At 45.0% G+C, this 21110-nt stretch overlaps 1 protein-coding gene and 1 pseudogene across 3 annotated transcripts in view; one reads left to right on the top strand and one right to left on the bottom strand.

The window, feature by feature from the left end:
- nphp1 (nephronophthisis 1) overlaps positions 1 to 21110 on the bottom strand; it is a 155886-nt gene that overhangs the window by 122349 nt on the left and 12427 nt on the right. For all 3 annotated transcript variants that reach the window (XM_070885764.1, XM_070885763.1, XM_070885761.1), the window contains exon 3: positions 20600 to 20660. In XM_070885764.1, coding sequence (XP_070741865.1) covers positions 20600 to 20660 — 61 coding nt within the window. The remainder of the gene's footprint in view (positions 1 to 20599; positions 20661 to 21110) is intronic.
- LOC139266988 (early endosome antigen 1-like) lies at positions 662 to 20202 on the top strand (annotated as a pseudogene).

The raw sequence follows: 21110 nt of genomic DNA, 5'->3' as shown, positions 1-21110 counted from the left end.
TTTAACACTCCTGAAGTCCAGTCTCTGGGGCCTGAACATTTGGATGGATGGACCGGACAGACAAAACAAATAAATAAAGTAATTCTCCAACAGATAGAAGACAAATATTTCAGTTCCCCAAGCATTAAGGCACAACAGTGCCTGGGTGCTCCAACAATACTTCTAATACTTCTTGGAGCCAAGATGTATTAGTCCGCCAACAGCGAGCTCCCAATCTCAGCTGCATTGTCAGCATGAGGTACCAAAAGGAGGATCAGTGACCCTTCTAAAAGAGGAAAATAAATTCCTATGCCAAGAGTCATAAAGAGGCCTTGAGTGAAGCCTGGGAGCTGCACATGGGCGAGAAAAAGATATTTAAAAATAAAATGGCTGGTGTCTTCCACCGTGTTAGAGGAGAACATAAAAATACATTTTTCTTTTAATACAATTGAATTCAAAGCAATCATTTAAGCTTAAACGCATCTTTTGACTTTTAAAATGTACTATATCAGCTAAAGATAAATTTCCATACATCAATGTTGTCAGCCATACATATACCTTTTTTTGAATTACAATATAAAAACTGTAACATTTTGTCTTCAATTGGTGTGTTGTAGCAGGGTGGTTGAGGGTTGGTACGTCAGCCACAGGCTGATGAAGGCTCTCATCCCAGAGTAAGGCGATGGCCCCTTTCAGGACCGCAACTGTAAAGATAATTGCACCTGGTGTGGGAGGAGACTTTCCCCAGCCAGGTGAGCATAAAAGGGGAGGATCAGGGACATTAAGGGGGGGGGGGGGGGAGAGAGGCTCTGAGTTGAAGAGCTAAAAGAGAGTGTGTAATCTTGCTGCGTGTTATGTGAATTAAAAGGTGTTTGGAACTTTGATCAAAGACTACAGTTTGCATAAGAAGGTGATTGGATAAACTGAAAGTTGAAAATGAGTGGCAGAATGTCGAGCTGCAGAGTGAAATCAATTAGCTCCATGCAAAACTTCTGGAGACTGAACAGCAGTTTGGAGATGTACAAGGCAGGTTGAAGGAGCAGAGGGAGCTGTCACATGAGAAGTTGAAGGACATGGAACAGCAAGAGGCTGACCTGTAGCTCAAACTGTCCTGCACTGAGGAACAAGTAAAGGAAAGTACAGCTGCTGTGACTGAAATTGAACAAACCAAGACAACAGCACCAGGGGTCACAGCCTGGTCAGCAGACCATCACAGCCCAGCTGAGAGAAACATGGAATGATCTGGAACAAGTGCTGTGCCAGATCGGGAACAAAGACCGGAACCTAGAGGCTCTACTGCAGAGGAGCCAAGACAGCATAGTTTAGCTTGAAATGGAGTGGGAGGAGCTTTTTACTGAAATCCAAGATGGTGAGGATGAAGTGGCCATTTTGAATCAACTGCAGGAGCAGAATCATACTCTGCAAGACCAGTTTGTCCAGTGACCTAAAAAGCTGGAATCTGACATTGTGAAGGCCAAAAGGTGTGAGAAACCGGCCCAAAATTACCAAAACCATCCCCAGTGTCGGCTAGGGGGAACCAAATCAAAGCACTGAAGCAAAAGTTTGAAGCTGAGAAGAAAATTGTTTGTCGTGTAAACCAGTAATTGCAGGAGAAATCTGAGGCCGTGAACAAGACTAGGAAACAAGCGCTTGAGTATGAGAAAGAGAAAGTTCAGCTGGGTCAGGGGCTCGAGTTCCTGATGGAGGACTTGAAGAAAAAGGTGGAGAGTGAGAACATACTGCAACGGGAACTTGTGGTGCTCAGACTGGAGAAAGAGGCTTAATTCAAGGAGCTGACAGAAACCAAAAAGCACAGCCTCAACAAGGCTTCAAAGGCTCGCGCTGAACCGTGAGCAGAATTGAAGAAAAGGACCCATTTATCCCGACTCTCTGCTTCCTGTCTGCCAACCAGTTCTCTAGCCGCATCAGTATATTACCCCCAATACCAGGTGCTTTGATTATGCACACCAATCTCTTTTGTGGGACTTTGTCAAAAGCCTTTTGAAAGTCCAAATACACCGCATCCACTGGTGCTCCCTTATCCTTTATCCACTCTACTAGTTACATCCTCAAAAAATTCCAGAAGATTTGTCAAGCATGATTTCCCTTTCATAAATCCATGCTGACTTGGACCGATCCTGTCACTGCTTTCCAAATGCGCTGCTATTTCATCTTTAATAATTGATTCCAACATTTTCCCCACTATTGATGTCAGGCTATTCCCCGTTTTCTCTCTCCCTCCTTTCTTAAAAAATAGTGTTGCATTAGCTACCCTCCAGTCCATAGGAACTGATCCAGAGTCGATAGACTGTTGGAAAATGATCACGAATGCATCCACTATTTATAGGGCCACTTCCTTAAATACTCTGGGATGCAGACTATCGGCCCTGGGGATTTATCGGCCTTCAATCTCATCAATTTCCTGACTAATAACGATTTTCTTCAGTTCCTCCTTCTCGCTAGACCCTCGGTCTCCTAGTATTTCCAGAACGTTATTTGTGTCTTTCTTCGTGAAGACAGAACCAAAGTATTTGTTCAATTGGTCTGCCATTTTTTTGTTCCCCATTATAAATTCACCTGATTCTGACTGCAAGGGACCAACGTTTATCTTCACTAAGTGAGGTTTGGGACAGCATCAAACAAGAAATTAGGGATGCATGCAATAAAGGTACAGCAGTTATCATGGGTGACTTTAATTTACATATTGATTGGGCTAACCAAACTCGTGGCAATGCAGTGGAAGATGATTTCCTGGAGTGTATGAGGGATGTTTTTCTAGACCAATATGTCGAGGACTGGCCATCCTAGACTGGGTGATGTGTAATGAGAAAGGACTAATTAACAATCTTGTTGTGCGAGTCCCCTTGGGGATGAGTGACCATAACATGGTAGAATTCTTTATTAAGATGGAGAGTGACAGTTAATTCAGAGACTCGCGTCCTGAACTTAAGGAAAGGTAACTTCGACGGTATGAGACGTGAATTGGCTAGAATAGACTGGCGAATGATACTTAAAGGGTTGACGGTGGATAGGCAATGGCAAACATTTAAAGATCACATGGATGAACTTCAGCAATTGTACATCCCTATCTGGAGTAAAAATAAAACGGGGAAGGTGGCTCAACCGTGGCTAACAAGGGAAATTAAGAATAGTGTTAAATCCAAGGAAGAAGCATATAAATTGGCCAGAAAATGCAGAAAACCTGAGGACTGGGAGAATTTTGTAATACAGTAGAGGAGGACAAAGGGTTTAATTAGGAGGGGGAAAATAGAGTATGAGAGGAAGCTTGCTGGGAACATAAAAACTAACTGCAAAAGCGTCTATAGATATGTGAAGAGAAAAAGATTACTGAAAACAAACGTAAGTCCCTTACAGTTAGATTCAGGTGAATTTATAATGGGGAACAAAAAAATGGCGGACCAGTTAAACAAATACTTTGGTTCTGTCTTCACGAAGGAAGACACAAATAACCTTCCGGAAATACTAGGGAACCGAGGGTCTAGTGAGAAGGAGGAACTGAAGGAAATCCTTATTAGGTGGGAAATTGTGTTAGGGAAATTGATGGCATTGAAGGCCGATAAATCCCCAGGGCTTGATAATCTGCATCCCAGAGTACTTAAGGAAGTGGCCCTAAAAATAGTGGATGCATTGGTGATCATTTTCCAACAATCGACTCTGGATTGGTTCCTATGGACTGGAGGGTAGCTAATGTAACACCACTTTTTAAGAAAGGAGGGAGAGAGAAAACGGGGAATTATAGAACGGTTTATGAAAGAGAAATCCTGCTTGACAAATCTTCTAGAATTTTTTGAGGATGTAACTAGTAGAGTGGACAAGGGAGAACCAGGGGATGTGGTGTATTTGGACTTTCAAAAGGCTTTTGACAAGGTCCCACACAAGAGATTGATGTACAAAATTAAAGCACATCGTATTGGGGGTAATGTACTGATGTGGATAGAGAATTGGTTGGCTTATGTTACACAGGAAGCAGAGAGTTGGGATAACCGGGTCCTTTTCAGAATGGCAGGCAATGACTAGTCGGGTGCCGCAGGGCTCAGTGCTGGGACTCCAGCTATTTACAATATACATTAATGATTTGGATGAGGGAATTTAGTGTAATATCGCCTAGTTTGCAGATGACACTAAGCTGGGTGGCGGTGTGAGCTGTGAGGAGGACGCTAAAAGGCAGCAGGGTGACTTGGACAGGTTAGGTGAGTGGGCAAACGCGTGGCAGATGCAGAATAATGTGGAAAAATGTGAGGTTATCCACTTTGGTGGCAAAAACACGAAGGCAGAATGGTATGTTGGCCTCCATAGCTAGCGAGTTTGAGTACAGGAGCAGGGAAGTCTTACTGCAGTTGTACAGGGCCTTAGTGAGGCCTCACCTGGAATATTGTGTTCAGTTTTGGTCTCCTAATCTGAGGAAGCACGTTCTTGCTATTGAGGGAGTGCAGCAAAGATTCACCAGGCTGATTCCCAGAATGGCAAGACTGACATATGAGGAGAGACTGGATCGACTGGGCCTGTATTCACTGGAGTTTAGAAGGATGAGAGGGGATCCCATAGAAATATAAAAAATTCTAACGGGACTGGACAGGTTAAATGCAGGAAGAATGTTCCCGATGTTGGGGAAGTCCAGAACCAGGGGACATGGATAAGGGGTAAGCCATTTAGGACTGAGATGAGGAGAAACTTCTTCACTCAGAGAGTTGTTAACCTGTGGAATTCACTACCGCAGAGAGTTGTTGATGCCAGCTCATTGGATATGTTCAAGAGGGAGTTAGATATGGCCCTTACGGTTAAAGGGATCAAGGGGTATGGAGAGAAAGCAGGAAAGGGCTACTGAGGTGAATGATCAGCCATGATCTTATTGAATGCTGGTGCAGGCTCGAAGGGCCAAATGGCCTAATCCTGCACCTATTTTCAATATTTCTATGTAATATTTTCCTCTTCACATATCTATAGAAGCTTTTGCAGTCAGTTTTTATGTTCCCAGCAAGCTTCCTTGGTGAGAGGGGAGCGACCTGTCAAAAGCCCAGCGGGAGATCGAGAGCCAGCGGCAGTTGGTGAGAGGGGAGCGACCTGTCAAAAGCCCAGCGGGAGATCGAGAGCCAGCGGCAGTTGGTGAGAGGGGAGCGACCTGTCAAAAGCCCAGCGGGAGATCGAGAGCCAGCGGCAGTTGGTGAGAGGGGAGCGACCTGTCAAAAGCCCAGCGGGAGATCGAGAGCCAGCGGCAGTTGGTGAGAGGGGAGCGACCTATCAAAAGCCCAGCGGGAGATCGAGAGCCAGCGGCAGTTGGTGAGAGGGGAGCGACCTATCAAAGGCCCAGCGGGAGATCGAGAGCCAGCGGCAGTTGGTGAGAGCGGAGCGACCTATCAAAAGCCCAGCGGGAGATCGAGAGCCAGCGGCAGTTGGTGAGAGGCGGGAGCGACCTATCAAAAGCCCAGCGGGAGATCGAGAGCCAGCGTACCGGTGCAGCTACAGCGGGAGAGAAAGCAAAATAGAAGTAGAAAGTAATCAAAAAGTGACGTCACAGCCAATGTGGTAAGTGATTGGCTGGTGATTGGTGAGTAGCTTTTCTTTTCTTTTTTATATCAGTAAGTGAACTGCAACATTGTTATTACCAATTTAAGGGTATCTAAGGTTAAGACATGGCAGGAGAGCTCGGCCATGTGATATGCTCCTCCTGTACCTTGTGGGAACTCGGGGACACTTCCGGTGTCCCTGGGCGCTACGTGTGTGGGAAGTGTATCCGCCTCGAGCTCTTGACGGTCCGCGTTGCGGAATTGGAGCTGAGGGTGGATTCACTCTGGAGCATCCACGATGCTGAGAATGACGTGAGTATCACGTGTAGTGAGTTGGTCTTACCGCAGGAGAAGGGTCCACAGCCAGATAGGGAATGGAAGACCAGCAGGAAGAGCAGTGCAAGAAAGATAGTGCAGGGGTCCCCTGTGGTCATCCCCCTGCAAAACAGATACACTGCTTTGAGTACTGTTGGGGAGGATGACTCATCAGGGGAGGGCAGCAGCAGCCAAGTTCATGGCACCGTAGGTGGCTCTGCTGCAAAGGAGGGCAGGAAAAAGAGTGGGAGCGCGATAGTGATAGGGGATTCGATGGTGAGGGGAATAGATAGGCGTTTCTGCGGACGCAACCGAGACTCCAGGATGGTATGTTGCCTCCCTGGTGCAAGGGTCAAGGATGTCTTGGAGCGGGTGCAGGACATTCTGAAATGGGAGGGAGAACAGCCAGTTGTCGTGGTGCACATTGGTACCAACGACATAGGTAAAAAAAGGGATGAGGTCCTACGAAAAGAATTTAAGGAGCTAGGAGCTAAATTAAAAAGTAGGACCTCAAAAGTAGTAATCTCGGGATTGCTACCAGTGCCACGTGCTAGTCAGAGTAGGAATCGCAGGATAGCGCAGATGAATACATGGCTTGAGCAGTGGTGCAGCAGGGAGGGATTCAAATTCTTGGGGCATTGGAACCGGTTCTGGGGGAGGTGGGACCAGTACAAACCGGACGGTCTGCACCTGGGCAGATCCGGAACCAATGTCCTAGGGGGAGTGTTTGCTAGTGCTGTTGGGGAGGAGTTAAACTAATATTGCAGGGGGATGGGAACCTATGCAGGGAGACAGAGGGAGACAAAAATGAGGCAAAAGCAAAAGACAGAAAGGAGATGAGGAAAAGTGGAGGGCAGAGAAACCCAAGGCAAAGAACAAAAAGGGCCACTGTACAGCAAAATTCTAGAAGGACAAAGGGTGTTAAAAAAGCAAGCCTGAAGGCTTTGTGTCTTAATGCAAGGAGTATCCGCAATAAGGTGGATGAATTAACTGTGCAAATAGATGTTAACAAATATGATGTGATTGGGATTACGGAGACGTGGCTCCAGGATGATCAGGGCTGGGAACTCAACATCCAGGGGTATTCAACATTCAGGAAGGATAGAATAAAAGGAAAAGGAGGTGGGGTAGCATTGCTGGTTAAAGAGGAGATTAATGCAATAGTTAGGAAAGACATTAGCTTGGATGATGTGGAATCTATATGGGTAGAGCTGCAGAACACTAAAGGGCAAAAATCGTTAGTGGGAGTTGTGTACAGACCTCCAAACAGTAGTAGTGATGTTGGGGAGGGCATCAAACAGGAAATTAGGAGTGCATGCAATAAAGGTGCAGCAGTTATAATGGGTGACTTTAATCTGCACATAGATTGGGCTAGCCAAACTGGAAGCAATACGGTGGAGGAGGATTTCCTGGAATGCATAAGGGATGGTTTTCTAGACCAATATGTCGAGGAACCAACTAGGGGGGAGGCCATCTTAGACTGGGTGTTGTGTAATGAGAGAGGATTAATTAGCAATCTCATTGTGCGAGGCCCCTTGGGGAAGAGTGACCATAATATGGTGGAATTCTGCATTAGGATGGAGAATGAAACAGTTAATTCAGAGACCATGGTCCAGAACTTAAAGAAGGGTAACTTTGAAGGTATGAGGCATGAATTGGCTAAGATAGATTGGCTAATGATACTTAAGGGGTTGACTGTGGATGGGCAATGGCAGACATTTAGAGACCGCATGGATGAATTACAACAATTGTACATTCCTGTCTGGAGTAAAAATAAAAAAGGGAAGGTGGCTCAACCGTGGCTATGTAGGGAAATCAGGGATAGTATTAAAGCCAAGGAAATGGCATACAAATTGGCCAGAAATAGCAGCGAACCTGGGGACTGGGAGAAATTTAGAACTCAGCAGAGGAGGACAAAGGGTTTGATTAGGGCAGGGAAAATGGAGTACGAGAAGAAGCTTGCAGGGAACATTAAGGCGGATTGCAAAAGTTTCTATAGGTATGTAAAGAGAAAAAGGTTAGTAAAGACAAACGTAGGTCCCCTGCAGTCAGAATCAGGGGAAGTCATAACGGGGAACAAAGAAATGGCAGACCAATTGAACAAGTACTTTGGTTCAGTATTCACTAAGGAGGTCACAAACAACCTTCCGGATATAAAAGTGGTCAGAGGGTCTATTAAGGAGGAGGAACTGAGGGAAATCTTTATTAGTCGGAAAATTGTGTTGGGGAAATTGATGGGATTGAAGGCCGATAAATCCCCAGGGCCTGATGGACTGCATCCCAGAGTACTTAAGGAGGTGGCCTTGGAAATAGCGGATGCATTGACAGTCATTTTCCAACATTCTATTGACTCTGGATCAGTTCCTATCGAGTGGAGGGTAGCCAATGTAACCCCACTTTTTAAAAAAGGAGGGAGAGAGAAAGCAGGGAATTATAGACCGGTCAGCCTGACCTCAGTAGTGGGTAAAATGATGGAATCAATTATTAAGGATGTCATAGCAGCGCATTTGGAAAATGGTGACATGATAGGTCCAAGTCAGCATGGATTTGTGAAAGGGAGATCATGCTTGACAAATCTTCTGGAAATTTTTGAGGATGTTTCCAATAAAGTGGACAAAGGAGTACCAGTTGATGTGGTATATTTGGACTTTCAGAAGGCTTTCGACAAGGTCCCACACAGGAGATTAATGTGCAAAGTTAAAGCACATGGGATTGGGGGTAGTGTGCTGACGTGGATTGAGAACTGGTTGTCAGACAGAAAACAAAGAGTAGGAGTAAATGGGTACTTTTCGGAATGGCAGGCAGTGACTAGTGGGGTACCGCAGGGTTCTGTGCTGGGGCCCCAGCTGTTTACATTGTACATTAATGATTTAGACAAGGGGATTAAATGTAGTATCTCCAAATTTGCGGATGACACTAAGTTGGGTGGCAGTGTGAGCTGCGAGGAGGATGCTATGAGGCTACAGAGTGACTTGGATAGGTTAGGTGAGTGGGCAAATGCGTGGCAGATGAAGTATAATGTGGATAAATGTGAGGTTATCCACTTTGGTGGTAAAAACAGAGAGACAGACTATTATCTGAATGGTGACAGATTAGGAAAAGGGAAGGTGCAACGAGACCTGGGTGTCATGGTACATCAGTCATTGAAGGTTGGCATGCAGGTACAGCAGGCGGTTAAGAAAGCAAATGGCATGTTGGCCTTCATAGCGAGGGGATTTGAGTACAGGGGCAGGGAGGTGTTGCTACAATTGTACAGGGCCTTGGTGAGGCCACACCTGGAGTATTGTGTACAGTTTTGGTCTCCTAACTTGAGGAAGGACATTCTTGCTATTGAGGGAGTGCAGCGAAGATTCACCAGACTGATTCCCGGGATGGTGGGACTGACCTATCAAGAAAGACTGGATCAACTGGGCTTGTATTCACTGGAGTTCAGAAGAGTGAGAGGGGACCTCATAGAAACTTTTAAAATTCTGACGGGTTTGGACAGGTTGGATGCAGGAAGAATGTTCCCAATGTTGGGGAAGTCCAGAACCAGGGGTCACAGTCTAAGGATAAGGGGTAAGCCATTTAGGACCGAAATAAGGAGAAACTTCTTCACCCAGAGAGTGGTGAATCTGTGGAATTCTCTTCCACAGGAAGTAGTTGAGGCCAATTCACTAAATATATTCAAAAGGGAGTTAGATGAAGTCCTTACTACTCGGGGGATCAAGGGGTATGGCGTGAAAGCAGGAAGTGGGTACTGAAGTTTCATGTTCAGCCATGAACTCATTGAATGGCGGTGCAGGCTAGAAGGGCTGAATGGCCTGCTCCTGCACCTATTTTCTATGTTTCTATGTTTCCTCTCATACTCTATTTTCCCCCTCCGAATTAAACCCTTTGTCCTCCTCTGCTGAATTATAAATTTCTCCCAGTCCTCAGGTTTGCTGCTTTTTCTGGCCAATTTATACGCCTTTTCCTTGGATTTAACACTATCCTTAATTTCCCTTGTTAGCCACGGTTGAGCCACCTTCCCCGTTTTATTTTTACTCCAGACAGGGATGTACAATTGCTGAAGTTCATCCATGTGATCTTTAAATGTTTGCCATTGCCTATCCACCGTCAACCCTTTAAGTATCATTCGCCAGTCTATTCTAGCCAATTCGCGTCTCATACTATCGAAGTTACCTTTCCTTAAGTTCAGGACCCTAGAATTAACTGTGTCACTCTCCATCTTAATAAAGAATTCTACCATATTATGGCCACTCTTCCCCAAGGGGCCTTGCACAACAAGATTGCTAATTAGTCCTTTCTCCTTCCACATCACCCAGTCTAGGATGGCCAGCCCTCTAGTTGGTTGCTCGACATATTGGTCCAGAAAACCATCCCGAATACACTCCAGGAAATCCTCCTCCACCGCATTGCTACCAGTTAGGTTAGCCCAATCAATAGGTAGATTAAAGTCTCCCATGATAACTGCTGTACCTTTATTGCACACATCCCTTATTTTTTCTCCTCCTCCCCCCCACTCTCCTTTCCCCCCCCCCTCTCTTTCCCCTTCTCCCCCCTTCTCCTCCCCCCCTTCCCCCCCTCTCCTTTCCCCCCCTTCTTCTCTTTCCCCTTCTCCCCCCCTCCCCATCCCTCCCCCTTCCCTCCCTCCTCCTCTGCCCCCCCTCTCTCCCTCTACCCCCCTCCCCTCGCTGTCAGAAACACAGACACTGGCAGACAGAGAGTGAGAGACACAGACAGACAGACAGACAGACAGACAGACAGAGAGATAGAGACACTGACAGAGACACACTGGGGGGGCATCCCAGCACGCTGTTGGAGGGCTCCCGTTGCTGCAGTCGGTAAGTAGAAAATGTTTTATTTATTGATTTAAAAAAAAAATTATTTCTTATTAATTTTTTTGATTGATTTATTGGTTGATTTATTGATGTTTTTATCATTTATTATTGATGATAGCTCTTTATTTGTAAAACTGAAGTGTTTAATGATTGTAAACTTCCCTTTAAACCCCGCTCCCCCCCGCCCATTCCCTAAGCCTGATTTTCTAAAGTGTAGACAAGATTTTTTCGAGCGTACAAAAATCTTCACTTACTTCATTCTAAGTTAGTTTGGAGTAAGTTTTCAATGCCGAAACTTTGAAAACAGGCGTAAGTGGGCGGACATGCCCCCTTTCGAAAAAAAAATTCTGTTCCAAAGTGAAACTGTTCTGACTGACTAGAACTGGAGCAAACTAAATGGCGAGAATTTGAATTTCTAAAATACTCCGTTCTACAAAAAATCAGGAGCAACTGAGGCCGAAACTTGGGCCCATTATCTGGATGGCAGCAGATCAGGAAAAGGGGAGGTGCAACGAGACCTGGGTGTCATGGTTCATCAGTCACTGAAAGTTGACATGCAGGTACAGCAGGCGGTGAAGAAGGCAAATGGAATGTTGGTCTTCAGAGCTAGGGAATTTGAGTATAGGAGCAGGGAGGTCTTACTGCAGTTGTACAGGGCCTTAGTGAGGCCTCACCTGGAATATTGTGTTCAGTTTTGGTCTCCTAATCTGAGGAAGGACGTTCTTGCTATTGAGGGAGTGCAGCGAAGGTTCACCAGAATGATTCCAGGGATGGCTGGACTGTCATATGAGGAGAGACTGGATCAACTGGGCCTTTATTCACTGGAGTTTAGAAAGATGAGAGAGGATCTCATAGAAACGTATAAGATTCTGACGGGACTGGACAGGTTAAATGTGGGAAGAATGTTTCTGATGTTGGGGAATTCCAGAACCAGGGGACATAGTCTTAGGCTAAGGGGTAAGCCATTTAGGACTGAGATGAGGTGAAACTTCTTCACTCAGAGAGTTGTTAACCTGTGGAATTCCCTACCGCAGAGAGTTGTTGATGTCAGTTCACTGGATATATTCAAGAGGGAGTTAGATATGACCCTTATGGCTAAGGGGATCAAGGGGTAAGGAGAGAAAGAAGGAAAGGGGTACTGAGGGAATGATCAGCCATGGTCTTATTGAATGGCGGTGCAGGCTCGAAGGGCCGAATGGCCTACTCCTGCACCTATTTTTTATGTTTCTAGAATTTGAGGAGTGAAGATATCTTGGGGGTTTGTGAGGCTGAAGGAAATTAGAGATAGGCGAGGACATGGAAGGATTTGTAAACAAGGATAAGAATTTTGAAATCGAGGCGTTGCTTAACCGGGAGCCAATGTAGGTCAACGAACACAGGGGTGATGGATGAGTAGGACTTGGTGCGAGTTAGGACATGGGCTGCTGAGTTTTGGATGACCTCAAGTTTACGTAGGGTAGAATGTGGAAGGCCAGTCAGGAGTGCGTTGGAGTAATCAAGTCTAGAGGTAACAAATGCATTTGGAAAGCAGTGACAGGATCGGTCCAAGTCAGCATGGATTTATGAAGAGGAAATCATGCTTGACAAATCTTCTGGAATTTTTTGAGGATGTAACTTGCAGAGTGGACAAGGGAGAACCAGTGGATGTGGTGAATTTGGACTTTCAAAAGGCTTTTGATAAAGTCCCACACAAGAGATTGGTGTGCAAAATCAAAGCACATGGTATTGGGGGTAATATACTGATGCGGATAGAGAACTGGTTGGCAGACAGGAAGCAGAGAGTCGGGATAAACGGGTCCTTTTCAGAATGGCAGGCAGTGACTAGTGGAGTGCCGCAGGGCTCAGTGCTGGGACCCCAGCTCTTTGCAATATACATTAATGATTTGGATGAAGGAATTGAGTGTAATATCTCCAAGTTTGCAGATGACACTAAACTGGGTGTGAGTGTGAGCTGTGAGGAGGACACTAAGAGGCTGCAGGGTGTCTTGGACAGCTTAGGGGAGTGGGCAAATGCATGGAGATGCAGTATAATGTGGATAAATGTGAGGTTATCCACTTTGGGGGCAAAAACGCAAAGACAGAATATTATCTGAATGGCGACAGATTAGGAAAAGGGGAGGTGCAACGAGACCTGGGTGTCATGGTTCATCGGTCTTTGAAAGTTGGCATACAGGTACAGCAGGCGGTGAAGAAGGCAAATGGTATGTTGGCCTTCATAGCTAGGGGAATTGAGTATGGGAGCAGGGAGGTCTTACTGCAGTTGTACAGGGCCTTGGTGAGGCCTCAACTGGAATATTGTGTTCAGTTTTGGTCTCCGAATCTGAGGAAGGACGTTCTTGCTATTGAGGGAGTGCAGCGAAGGTTCACCAGACTAATTCCTGGGATGGCCGGACTGACATATGAGGAGAGACTGGATCAACTGGGCCTTTATTCACTGGAGTTTAGAAGGATGAGAGAGGATCTCATAGAAACGTATAAGATTCTGACGGGACTGGACAGGTTAAATGCGGGAAGAATGTTTCTGATGTTGGGGAAGTCCAGAACCAGGGGACATAGTCTTAAGATAAGGGGTAGGCCATTTAGGACTGAGATGAGGTGAAACTTCTTCACTCAGGGAATTGTTAACCTGTGGAATTCCCTGCCGCAGAGAGTTGTTGATGCCAGTTCATTGGATATATTCAAGAGGGAGTTAGATATGGCCTTACGGCTAAGGGGATCAAGGGGTATGGAGAGAAAGCAGGAAAGGGGTACTGAGGGAATGATCAGCCATGATCTTATTGAATGGTGGTGCAGGCTCGAAGGGCCGAATGGCCTCCTCCTGCACCTATTTTTTATGTTTCTATGTTTCTATGGATGAGGGTTTCAGCAGCATTTGAGCTGAGGCAGGGGCGGAGACAGGCAATATTACTGAGGTGGAAATAGGTGGTTCAAGATATGCTGCGGATCTGTGAGCGGAAGCTCATTTCAGGGTCAAATATAACACCAAGATTGCGAACAGTCTGGTTCAGCCTCAGACAGATGCTAGGGAGGGGGATGGAGTTGGCGGCTAGGAAATACAGCGCCTTTCATGACTACCGGCCATCTCAAAGCGCTTTACAACCAATTAAATACTTTTGGAGTGCAATCACGGTTGTAATGTGGGAAACGCGGAAGCCAATTTGCACACAGCAAGCTCCTGCAAACAACAATGTGATAATGACTAGATCATCTGTTTTTGTTATGTTGGTTGAGGGATAAATATTGGCCAGGACACCAGAGATAACGCCCCTGCTGCTCTTCGAAATAGTACCATGGAATCTTTTACATCTACCTGTGAGAGCAAACGGGACCTCAATTTAACATCTCATCCGAAAGATGGCACCTCCTACAGTGCAGCACTCCCTCAGCACTGCACTAGACTGTCAGCCTAGATTTATGTGCTCAAGTGCAACCCACAACCTTCTGATTCAGAGGCGAGTGTGCTACCCACGGAGCCACGGCTGACAGGAGAACGAGTAGGAGGCCCATCTGAAAGACTTAAAAGATTTAATTCTCAAAAGGCTGACCATTTCCCAGATGCAGCAGCAGGTGGCAGCAGTGAGCAAGCTGTGAACAAAGAGGGACGACCAAGCCCCGAAAACCAACTTGGTGAAGCTTCAATCAGATATTTACGAAAAAGAATCGGAACTGGCTTCAACCAGACATAACCTGAAGGCTGAGGAGAAGTTGTTCCGAGTTGAGGAGGAGCTGGTTACCAGCAGGAATCCAATGAGCAGCATCGAGAAAGACACGGGTTAATCAGGGACAACCAGCATGGATTTGTTAAGGGATCATCATAGGCAGTCCCTCAAAACAAGGATGACCTGCTTCCACGTCAAAAAGGGAAGAGTTCACAGGTGTTTCAATGAAGGACCCAATATTCCAGATCTCGAACTACATGTTGAAGGGTGGAAGATGCCTGTGCGTGGATTTTTTTACCGTGTGGTGGCCGTTGCACACCAGCCACCACGCGGGTTTGACAGAGCTAGGTCTTGATCCAGTGGCAAGGATTAACCAAGACGACTGGAGACCAGCTCTGCTGCACGGGCCTACTGCGCACACATATGGCAGTGTGAGCAGGCCCGTGCTGCCCCTGAGCCCTCGCCTTTTCTGGCCCCGAACTCACGCCTCTCCTGGGCCCCGATCACGTCCCTCTACATTCTCTCGCCGCTCATTAAGGTCCAGGTCGGTGATTGGAGCGTGGGCAGAAACAGCAGGAGCGGCGAGAGAATATTAAGGGAAGGTCGTGTCTGACTAACTCGATTGAATTTTTCGAGGCGGTAATCAGGAGGGTCGATGAGGGCAGTGCGTATGATGTAGTATATATGGATTTTACAAAAACTTTGATAAGGTCCCACATGGCAGATTGGTCACGAAAGTAAAAACCCATGGGATCCAAGGAAAAGTGGCAAGTTGGATCCAATATTGGCTCAGAGGCAAGAAGCATAGGGTAATGGTTGACGGGTGTTTTTGTGACTGGAAGGAAGTTTCCAGTGGGGTTCCGCAGGGCTCAGTACTAGGTCCCTTGCTTTTTGTGGTATACATCAATGATCTAGACTTGAATGTAGGGAGTATGATTATGAAGTTTGCAGATGATACAAAAATAGGCTGTGTGGTTGATAATGAAGAAGAAAGCTGCGGACTGCAGGAAGATATCAATCAACTGGTCAGGTGGGCAGAACAGTGGCAAATGGAATTTAATACAGAGAAGTGTGAAGTAATGCATTTGGGGAGGGCTAACAAGGAAAGGGAATACACATTAAATGGCAAGACATTGAGAAGTGTAGAGGAACAAAGGGATCTTGGAGTGCATGTCCACAGATCCCTGAAGGTAGCAGGCCAGGTGGATAAGGTGGTTAAGAAGCCATACGGAATGCTTGCCTTTATTAGCCGAGGCATAGAATACAAGAGCAGGCGGGTTATGCTTGAACTGTATAAAACACTGGTTAGGTCACAGCTGGAGTACTGCGTGCAGTTCTGGTCACCGCATTACAGGAAGGGTGTGATTGCACTGGAAAGGGTACAGAGGAGATTTACGAGGATGTTGCCGGGAGTGGAGAATCTTAGCTATGAGGACAGATTGGATAGGCTGGGTTTGTTTTCCTTGGAACAGAGGAGGCTGAGGGGAGACCTCATTGAGGTGTATAAAATTATGAGGGGCCAAGATATAAGGACCTATTTCCCTCAGCAGTGGAGTCAACAACCAGGGGGCATAAATTTAAATTAATTGGTAGAAGGTTTAGAGGGGATTTGAGGGGATATTTCTTCACGCAGAGGATTGTGGGGGTCTGGAACTCACTGCCTAAAAGGGTGGTAGAGGCAGAAACCCTCACCACATTTAAGAAGTACTTGGATGTGCACTTGAAGTGCTGTAACCTGCAAGGCTGCGGACCGAGAGCTGGAAAGTGGGATTAGGCTGGATAACCTCTTGTTGGCTGGCAGAACACGATGGGCCGAAATGGCCTCCTTTGTGCTGTAATTCTATGTAACCAGATGGTCCAAGAACTGAAGCAACCCAAGGCTTCAGTGGACACGGACCTGGCCAACAGAGAAACTGACACAAAGGATAAGAACACTTTGATGCAGACGAAGGAAGAAAAGACTTTGAAAGAAGAGGAATTAATAAAAGAATTACTCAAAACGACAAGCTTCAAGGGGTCAAGAAAGGTCTGGAAAAACAATTGAACAGACTTGCTGAGAACTTGAGAATCTGCAAACAGGATTATGAGAAGGAGTTTATGGTGCTGAAAAGGGCCAAGTAGTTACTGATTGAGCAGAAGCTGGAGCTTCAGGCTAATGCAGATGGCATGAGGTCGGTGCTGGAGCAGAAGAGGAGCAACCACCAGCTCACCAAGAGTAAAATCGATGAGGCACAAGTTGACTTGAAGAAACAAATGCCAGTTATCCAGTGTTTTTTTGTTCATTTCAGCCTTATTGTTTGGACGTGGGACACCAGGCAGGAGCGGCACATAGGAATGCCAAAGCCCTCTCCGAGCATACAGCCTTGCGTGCAGGCCCCTAGAGCCGATAGCTCTATGCCGGGGGGAGGGGGGGGGGGATATGTAGTAGGGTGATTGAAAACCAGTGTCAGCCACTGACTGATACGGACTCTCATCCCCGAGTAAGGGGATGGCCCCTTTAAAGATCATTGCACCTGGGAGGGGACTTTTTCCAGCAAGGTGAGCATAAAAGGGGAAACTCAGGGGAAGCAAGAAGGGAGAGGCTGGGAGCTGAAGAGCTAAAAAGACATTGGCCCCGAACTTGGTGAAAGCTAAGTTCCACCCAAGTGCCACCCAAAGGACCGCTGAGATACCCAATGGTACTTTGGGTGAAAGTTTTGTGTGATCTTGCTTTATGTTATGGGCATTAAAAGGTGTTTTTAAACTTGGATTGATCAAGGACTAGTTTGTAAAAGAAAGAAGGCTCCATGATGGTAGGACCTTATAATCATGTGTTGAAAACTATATTTTTCTCTTTGTTTTTGAAAAAATATCAGGGTCCAAATCCTAATAATCTGACTGCAAGCTATAAAAATGTTATTAAGTTTTCTAGATCGGACAAACTTCTCACCAAGTGCACACATAAAGGGATAACCCATAAACATTACTCTACTACAATTTAAATATGGAATAGGCTCCATTACAAACATCAGCCTAGATTTTACATCGATAATAATGGCAAGGCTAATGATGCTAACCGTTATAATGGAGTAAATTAGACAGCAACTTCTGGTGTCCACATGTGTGCAGTTTAAATATGGAAATCCGGGGGTTGCTATCGGATACCCTGCTCCTCCACCAGGTGCAATGTAACAGTCCTCACCGTTAGACTCTGCACTGAAATCTATGCAATGACATGAACTTTGAGTACATATCCATTAGTTCCCTTCTAAAAATGCCAGAAAAAGTTAGGGATGGTGCATTCAGGAGTAAGTGAATTTATAACGGCATCAGTGATAATTACTGCCAAACAACTTCACTGCACATGAGAATGTTATTTTACAAGTATGGAGTCTTATTTTTTGAAAAGTTAATTGGTGTTGGAGATTTGAAAAATAAAAATACTTCTGCTTTTTCTGTCCTTTATCTCTCTCTCTCTCTCTCATAAGAACATAAGAAATAGGAGCAAGAGTAGGCCAATTGTCTCCTCGAGCCTGCTCTGCCATTCAATATCATGGCTGATCTGATCTTGGCCTCAACTCCACTTTCCTGCCCGCTCCCCATAACCCTCGACTCCCCTATAGTTCGAAAATCTGTATCTCCATCTTAAATATATTCAATGATCCAGCCTCTACAGCTCCCAGAGAACTCCACAGATTCACGACTCCGAGAGATGGAATTCCTCCTCATCTCCGTTTTAAATGGGCGACCCCTTATTCTGAAACTATGCCCCCTAGTTCTAGATTCCCCCATGAGGGGAAACATCCTCTCTGCATCTACCCTGTCAAGCCCCCTCAGAATCTATGTTTCAATAAGATCACCTCTCATTCTTCTAAATTCAAATGAGTATAGGCCCAACCTTTCTTCATCTCAGGAATCAATCGTGAACCTTCTCTGAACCTTCTCTCCAATGTAAGTATATCCCTCCTTAAAATAAGGAGACTAAAACTGTATGTAGTACTCGGGTGTGGTCTTACCAACATCCTGTACAGTTGTAGCAAGACTTCCCAACTTTTATACTCCATCCCCTTTGCAATAAAGGCCAACATTTCATTTGCCTTCCTAATTATTTGCTGTATCTGCATGCTAACCTATAAGAGCATACGAAATAGGAGCAGGAGTAAGCCATACGGCCCCTCGAGCCTGCTCCACCTTTCAATAAGATCATGGCTGATCTGATCATGGATTCAGCTCCACTTCCCCGCCCGCTCCCCATAACGCTTTACTCCCTTATCGCTCAAAAATCTGTCTATCTCCGCATTAAATATATTCAATGACCCAACCTCCACAGTTCTCTGGGGCCGAGAATTCCATAGATTTACAACCCTCAGAGAAGAAATTTCTCCTCATTTCAGTTTTAAATGGGCGGCCCCTTATTCCAAGACTATGTCCCTAGTTTTAGTTTCCTCTATGTGGAAATATCCTCTCTGCATCCACCTTGTCGAGCCCCCTCATTATCTTATATGATTCAATAAGATCACCTCTCATTCTTCTGAAGTCCAATGTGTATAGGCCCAACCTACCCTCATAAGTCAACCCCCTCATCTCCAGAATCAACCTAGTGAACCTTCTCTGAACAGGCTCCAATGCAAGTATATCCTTCCTTAAATACGGAGACCAAAACTTTGTGTCATCAGCAAATTTATCTACAGTACACTCGGTCCCTTCATCCAAGTCGTTAATATGGACTGTAAATAGTTGAGGCCCCAGCACTGATCCCTATGGCACCCCACTAGTTACAGTTTGCCAACCTAAAAATGACCCATTTATCCTGACTTTTTTTTTAATGTTAGTTAGCCACTCACTTAGCTTGTCTATGTCCTTTTGCAGATTTTTGTGTCCTCCTCACACATTGCTTTTCCTCCCATCTTTGTATCATCAGAAAACTTGGCTACGTTACACTCAGTCCCTTCTTCCAAGTCGTTAATATAGATTGTAAATAGTTGAGGCCCCAGCACTGATCCCTGTGGCACCCCACTAGTTACAGTTTGCCAACCTGAAAATGGCCCATTACTCCCGACTCACTGTTTTCTGTTAGTTAGCCAATCCTCTATCCATGCTAATATATTACCCCCAACCCCGTGAGCTCTTATCTTGTGCAGTAACCTCTTATGTGGCACCTTGTCGAAAGCCTTCTGGAAATCCAAACACCACATTTACTGGTTTTCCCTTATCTACCCTGCTCGTTACATCCTCAAAGAAATCTAGATTTGTCAAACATGATTTCCCTTTCATAAATCAATGCTGACTCTGCTTGACTGCATTATGATTTTCTAAATGTCCTGCTACCACTTCCTTAATAATGGACTCCAGCATTTTCCCAATGATAGATGTTTGGCTAACTGGTCTATAGTTTCCTGCTTTCTGTCTCCCTCCTTTCTTGAATAGGGGCGTTACATTTGTGGTTTTCCAATCCGCTGGGACCTCTCCAGAATCCAGGGAATTTTGGTAGATTATAACCAATGCATCTACTATCTCTGCAGCCACTTCTTTTAAGACCCTAGGATGCAGGCCATCAGATCTAGGGGACTTGTCCATCTTTAGTCCCATTAGTTTGTCTCGTACTATCTCTCTCTCTCTTAATCCCATCGGTCTTTCCCCAATCTTTAATTTGCTTTCTGTACATGATTTAAATCTAATTTATATTGCCTGCTTTATAGACTCTTCAGTAAGAATTCTTCAATTTGATTTAAGAGCTTTGCTGTTTCTTGCCCTGCTCACAGATGCCCTGTAGAGGGTGCCGTAATGGATCAGATTAGAGCAAGTCTCCGCTCAAAAGCCCGAGTAAACTTTGTGGGCGGCTGTGGGCATAGTGAACGGCAAGCATGTGCCTTCACTACTGACCGCAAAATCTGGGCTAATGCCGTAACTAACAGTTTCTGAAATCAATTGAATTATCGTTTGTTCATTCCTAACCAAGTATTACTCTAAATAATATAATGCTAGTCAATTTCTCTGAGTGATGCACATGGGGAGTCAAGATCAAGTAGCCTTCGAATGAAGTGGGTGGTGGATAATTGGATCAAGACGTGCTGATGTAATTCAGTCCCCATTTTAAAAGTTCTATATTGTGTGTGTAATTTAGAATAATACTTCTATTTTAATTATTTACTTCAAATGCCAAACATACTATCTGAGAAATAGAGAAGCAGAGTTAGTTGGCGCATAGGAGTTTCTCTGCACTACAGGCAGAGGAGCTAGAAGTTGCAAAACTGAAATGCAACAAGACAACCACTAAAGGAAGAGATACAATCAATAAGCTTATTATATTTAAACTTACTTTCTTCAACTTGTGTAGAATGTCCAAGGTTTCATCCACTGATTTCTTTAGCTGGATACAGCTATAGAAACCAAAAAAAATCCATTAAAAGTAAATAGTATATAGAAAGATCATAAGCATCAATATACAAACCATAAAACTGATGGCTCCAAACACATTTTGATGCATTTGTAAATTGTGTGATGAAGGTATCATGATTTTAGATTGCTGTTTTTTCATTCAAATTATGAGAGTTAATTATAAACTGTAACTCTATAATGTTCTAATGGCTGCTGCAAAGTGAACATTATTTCATACAAAAGCTACACCATAGTAATTAAATTCCACAATGTTGTCTCTAATTGCTGTTTCTTCGTGACATTGGTGCATGTGAGCAGTCCAGTCCCTGTGAAAGGATAATTATAGAAAGGAGATAAAAGCCTTGGAGCACGTACAGCATAGATTCACCTAGGTGGTGCCAGGAATGAGAATCTATAGTTACAAGGAGACTTGTGATACTGCAGCAGAAAAG

The sequence above is a fragment of the Pristiophorus japonicus genome, chromosome 7 (genome assembly GCF_044704955.1).
Source record: "Pristiophorus japonicus isolate sPriJap1 chromosome 7, sPriJap1.hap1, whole genome shotgun sequence".
NCBI lineage: Eukaryota > Metazoa > Chordata > Chondrichthyes > Pristiophoridae > Pristiophorus > Pristiophorus japonicus.
This window is presented reverse-complemented; position numbering and strand designations above follow the sequence as displayed.